At 38.4% G+C, this 5,735-nt stretch overlaps 1 protein-coding gene across 4 annotated transcripts in view; it reads right to left on the bottom strand.

Annotated features, from left to right (window-relative positions):
- Window positions 1–2,600: 2,600 nt before the first annotated feature.
- PAK5 (p21 (RAC1) activated kinase 5) overlaps window positions 2,601–5,735 on the bottom strand; it is a 197,020-nt gene continuing 193,885 nt past the window's right edge. For all 4 annotated transcript variants that reach the window (XM_032800141.1, XM_032800142.1, XM_032800143.1 and 1 more), the window contains 2 exons: window positions 5,139–5,273; window positions 2,601–4,423 (listed from right to left, as the gene is read on the bottom strand). In XM_032800141.1, coding sequence (XP_032656032.1) covers window positions 4,268–4,423; window positions 5,139–5,273 — 291 coding nt within the window. In that variant the 3' untranslated portion in view covers window positions 2,601–4,267. The remainder of the gene's footprint in view (window positions 4,424–5,138; window positions 5,274–5,735) is intronic.

Raw genomic sequence — 5,735 nt, 5'->3', positions numbered from 1 at the left:
CTTACAGCTTTGGGCACCCTGATGTGGCTGTACATGTGGATGCTAGGGGCCCATGCTGAACTTATCACCCATTGGAATGCATCTAACTGTAATTCCAGTCCGTCTTGGCTTTTCTTTTTGTGACATGCATAGCTCATTTCTACTTAACTGCAATCATTGACATATCTTTCACCTTGGGGTTCAGTCTCATCCATTTGTTTTCTTCCATTTGCATGAAATGCTAAGGAAGTGCTCTTTCGTATTTTGCAGTCCACTTTATACTTTCTGCTTCAGCATGTCTGCTCTTCACTATATGTAATAGTTAGCAGTACAATCCTCTGAAATTGTATTGTTTAAGCAGATTAAGCTCGATTTTTCAGTCTGCCAAAGGTTTTCATTCCAGCATTTAGTCTTTCAACCCGATAGTCCTTGCTTGTCAGTTTAGATTTGCATGTATCAGCTGACTCATGTGGAACAACTGTTAATTCTAATCTATGACATTATTTTATTTTTCTTCCTGATTTGCACTGAACGTTATTGCGATGTCCCTAATAGTCAGAATTCATTCATTTCTTTTCTTGTTTAGTCCTCTTAATTCATTCTAGATCTGTAGGTGCTTATGCAGAGACAACAATGACATCAGCCTATAATGTAACTCACTGACAGTAACAGGTGCTGAGGTCCATCATGCTATATTTCTTGTAATTTTGCCATCTTACCACTGGAATGTTACAGGAAGGTACCTTCTCATTCTTGAAATATCACGTACACAGCCTAGTAAATCACACCAGCAAAGCAGGAGACACTGTATTTATCTAGGCGTGCTGAGAGAGTAGCTCAGTATTTTTATCTTTCGGTGAGAGAGTGGTGGTGAATGGTTTGATCTGTAATCCAACAGACTACCAGACCAGGAGTGAAATTCTGTTCCCATTGAAGTCAATGGCAACACTCCCATGAACTTCAGTCAGGGGCAGAATTTCACCTGAGATTATTAAACATGAGTCCAGTATGGAGACTAGTCGAGTTCGTAGCACTGTGGGAAAAGCTGTTATTCCAAAGTTGCTCCCACACACAGTCAATATCAGCTGCACAGGGTCAAAACTCGTCCTGTTTCTGGGGTTTGATTTTATTAACAAGTTAGTATGATAGACAACAAACTGAAGCCTCCATGAGCTCATATGATGCCTCTTTGGAACTGCTCAGCTTCAGTTTAGATTCCTCTGTGTCAAAGGCCACTCCAATCTCTCTTCTGTCTAGGGCGGAGTTTACAAGCTACATCTGCCACAGGGAGTCAGCAGAGCTCTAGGAACTTTTTCTTGCAGGCTTTCCGGTAATCAGCTAAAAAGGTGGGCCCACAGAAGGACCTGTTACAGCCTCTTTAAAAACGGTCAGACTAATAATTGCAGATACATGTTGCATTTGAGTGGAAGTTTCCAATAAAAATTAATGCTGAAATTTACTGACCCTGGTATTAAATTTTTTGTCTTTGTATTTTGTTTTCTTTTTTTTATTATTATCCCTTCAGAATAACTCAGTCATCAGAACTCCATACAGACTCTGCACGTTCTCTATTTTAATCCTCCATTATTGTCTGCCTTCCGAGTTGCACAGGTTGAAAGAAAATGGACCAGTCCGTTGATATATTTTTTTATTCACGTTCCCCTTTATACTGATAGCTCTCATAAATTACTAGAGGATGAAGTCAACGGAACTTTAAAAAGAACCACTCTCTCTTGCAAAGGAAATGTTGCTTAGCTTTTGAACGCAGGGAAACACAGAAGAGGCAGGAAAAACACAAGAAAAAATGCAAACATTTAAGTTTTTATTTGCATGTGGATTTTTTTCCACCAATAGCTGGAGCTCACAAAACCTTTTCAGCTGACAATAACTTTTAGTAAACTCAATGAATACTGTTTAAAAATATCTAGTGATTAGAAAATTACACAAAAGTCTCCACTTGTACCGTTTAAAATGTGCTGAATCTCAAAACCATTATTTTATTCAAAGACAATTAAAAGTTTGATTTTTGTGGCTAATATAACGGTTCTAATTGTATGTTATTGTCTTTATTGATGTAGCATTTTTCCTGAGTTGTCAAGACCACAGAATATGAGCATTTTCTCTTTTTGTAGACTTAATTTCATAGTGTCTTATACACAAAGATTCTGTGGGTGAGATTCAGGCAAAACTCCCATTGCAAATGGTGGGTGGAGCAATAAATACGGAGGCATAGTTCTAATCTTCACCCTCATGGTTTGTAAGAAATGCTGGGAATCAAAGAACCAGAGCTGTCCAGTCAAGAAAGGCTGTTATTGGCTATCAGTTGCTTGGCGACACCAGGGATGTGGCATGTTCTCTTCAGACCCAGTCCAGCAATCTGAGCCAGCCTTTTCGGAGACCCTTTTCACTTTAATAAAGAGTGCGGCACTAGGCCCTATGAGCGCTATTCTTTGAGGTGTCGAGTGTCCTCAGTTCCCATTGACTTCAAAGAGAATTAAGAGAACTCAGGACCACACACAAGACTAGGTATATTTTGCAATGTTAAAATATGCAAACTTAATGTTAAGATAAGAAATATGTCATGATATGCAAATTGTAGAGGATTTACTAAACATTTAACATTCTTGTTTGATTTTGTTTTTCTTGTTTGCTCTAACTTTTTTTATGGTATAAAAATGAAGGCTCTTCATTTGCCATTGGCAAAAATCTCTTTCTGAGAAGAAAACTCAGAAAATTCAGCTCAGCAGCATGCGAGTGCTGTGTGTTTTGTTTATATTTTACTACAATAAATAATGAATAACTTATTCACAACAAAATTCCCTAATAAGAAACAAACTAATCAGAGTGTTTCCACAAAACTGGATTAATTGATGTTCATCATCATGTTGCAAACTGAGGTCAGTAAGAAAAAACGATTTGGAAAAGACATGGCTTTTGTATTATGCATAATTAAAATGAACTAATCATTAATAAATAAAATTTATTTATAATTGAAGTAATCATGACGCACTTCTAAAAATTGTAAAGGCAAATCTACTTAGGCCTACAATTAACATGCAAGTTCATCCAACAAGCAACACAAAATTTATTGTAGTAGTCAACTGTTCTATCAACATTCAGAAAGGTCTACACAGTAGCACAACTTTTTCTATATGGAAAACACATCATAACATTATTACAACAGTCTGTTTGAAATTTGGAAAATACCCGCTTGGTAACTTGACCTTTACAGTCAATTTCTGACTTCTGACACATGATATAAATAATGGGGATTATTTTGTGATAACGAGGTCAGTATAGACTAAATGAAAAATCTGCCATATTGCTAGTAGATGATTCTTTCTTATTAACCATCTTTTGAACAAATGTACGTGAGTCTGATGTGCTAAGATACATGGCTCTGAAAATAATGATATGAAACAAAAACATAATTTATAACATTCAACATAAGCACTTCTTTCTATTGTGTGACTGTAATTATCTCATCAGAGCTAGTGATTCCGGAAATGTTCAAATTTTTAAAACTATAATTTCAGTGGCGTGATGGGAAAAGCATCATTTTTATCAGTACTGTCTGCACCCATCTCTGTGTCTGTTATTTAAATTCCTGGAAAATCTGCCAATATTGTAAGTTCCTAAAGGTTTTTTTTTTTTTTTCTGTCTTCAAAAGGGATAAAAAAGTAGGAAAGGTTTTGTTCAAACACTTGTTAAGTTCCTCTTTTTACTTCAACTAGCACGATGGGTACATACCATCAAAGTACTGTAAATTATCAAAAAAGTACTATACAGAAAATTACAAATTCATTTCAAAATACATTACACTGCTATGATTGAGATAGAAAGTGCTTTTTTGCCAGAAAAGTGTTCTTCTGAAATAGAAGTGTCATATCATTTACTTTTTCAATAAAATTCTGGTGTTGTATCCTGGTTGTGCTATAATCTATTATCTTTCACACACCTACCCCCCAACCACATGTGTAATTGAGTCCATCTGCTTTGATGGCTGAAAGGCTAAGAGATGACTACCTGTGGAAAACGTGCTTCATGCAACAGTGCTAGAAGCCAACAGATGACTGTTTGATTTAGTGGCGAAGGAACGTCGCAAGTCTTTTATAACCCAGGAGAGCACCTCATTGTTTTGTACACTGTATTATTTCCACAGAGCTGTTCTGACTCTGATGAATTTCTGTAATGTTGCACTTTTCCATGGTTTCCACGCACGCTCTGGATTCCTTAGCAAGGCTTTCTCCAACTTTTGTACACGCCTCCGCCTGAAAATTCACTCGATTCAACGGTGCCTGTATTGCCTCATGAGTGGCACAATACAAGAAGGCGGGCCTGCCAGTTTCAAAAATGGATGTCTTAATAGTTCTTGTGCTGTTGCTCTCTGGGAGGGCTCCCTCACCAACATCAGATCTAAGAACCCTCGGAGCACTGAGGAAACCTGCAACATCACATTGGCATTATGAAAAGCAGACAAAGTAAGTAACTTGCCACACCCGAGTGGCTTTTCAAATCAGCTTTGCTGGGAAGTCAATTAAAATATAAGTTAAGAGCATGCAGCATTGCGACAGGAATTACATTTAGTGCATATACAGGACTGAAAGGGCACTTAGCTTCCCTACAGGAGTACATTAAGAAGTCATGTGGCATGAGTGGGGAAAGAGATCAGAACATGGCACTGAACATGACTTGGTATAAAACGAATTAGCACAGTAGTAAGCCTGGTCAGTTTTTCTTATTACTGAGGGCTAAATTCTGACTCTGTCAGGTCATGCAGAGGAGTAGGACTCTCCTTCACAGGCCACTTGGAGTTTGAGTTTGGATGTGGAGAAATACATAGGGCTGCTCACCCACTTACTCTGTCCCCAGAGTTGGTGGGTGGGCAGAGGTGGGGAATGAATGGAGCTTTGATTTCAGCCCATCCCCCTCCCAATTCAGTGTCCAGAGTAACTAAGGCAGCACAGGATGGAGTGGGTAGTAATCTACTCTTCGTATAGCCCCATTGAATATTACTATACCCAGTTTGTGCACCACCCAATGCTCAGGGATGTATCTGAAGTCACAATCTAGCCCTTAGTTTACACCATCATGATTAGGTCATGGATTTGGTTCACCTTAATATGTGCATGAGTCCATATAAACATGAGCATGCTCACCTTATGTATGTCCTTCACTCGTGGAGGTAAGTTGTCTCGGATTCTGCGCATTGCTTGAAGCGGTGGCTCATTGAAATAAGGTGGTTCTCCATCTATCATTTCTATTACCATGATACCAAGGGACCAGATATCCACCTGCAGTGGACCAACAGTTGTTGAACTGTGCAACTAACATACAAACACATATACTCGGATGAGCATTTTGAGATGCTCTATAATACCATTGCTCTTTCTGCAGTATGTTCTGTTTGTTTCAATGGGAACTTCTGCTTAAAAACTGATGCGCTGTTGAGATGGGTGCTATCTTTTTACCACCTGTTAATACATTTTGCTACTGAGAAAAAAGCATATACTGAAAGGAATTCGCAATAAATTATGGGCCAGATCCTCAGCTGGTGTAAATCCGCAAAGTTTATTGAGGCCAATGAAGATTTTCACCAGTATGGGCTAGATTTACACTAGTATGGGTCGATTTACACTAGTATGGATCAGTCCAAATAAGGACCATTGATTGCAATGGAAAAACACTGATTTACACCATAAGAACATAAGAACGGCTGTACTGGGTCAGACCAAAGGTCCATCTAGCCCAGTATC

The sequence above is a fragment of the Chelonoidis abingdonii genome, chromosome 3 (assembly GCF_003597395.2).
Source record: "Chelonoidis abingdonii isolate Lonesome George chromosome 3, CheloAbing_2.0, whole genome shotgun sequence".
In the NCBI taxonomy this organism is placed as follows: Eukaryota; Metazoa; Chordata; order Testudines; family Testudinidae; genus Chelonoidis; species Chelonoidis abingdonii.
Note: the sequence above shows the minus strand (reverse complement) of the source record. Positions and strands in the feature narration are given on the sequence as shown.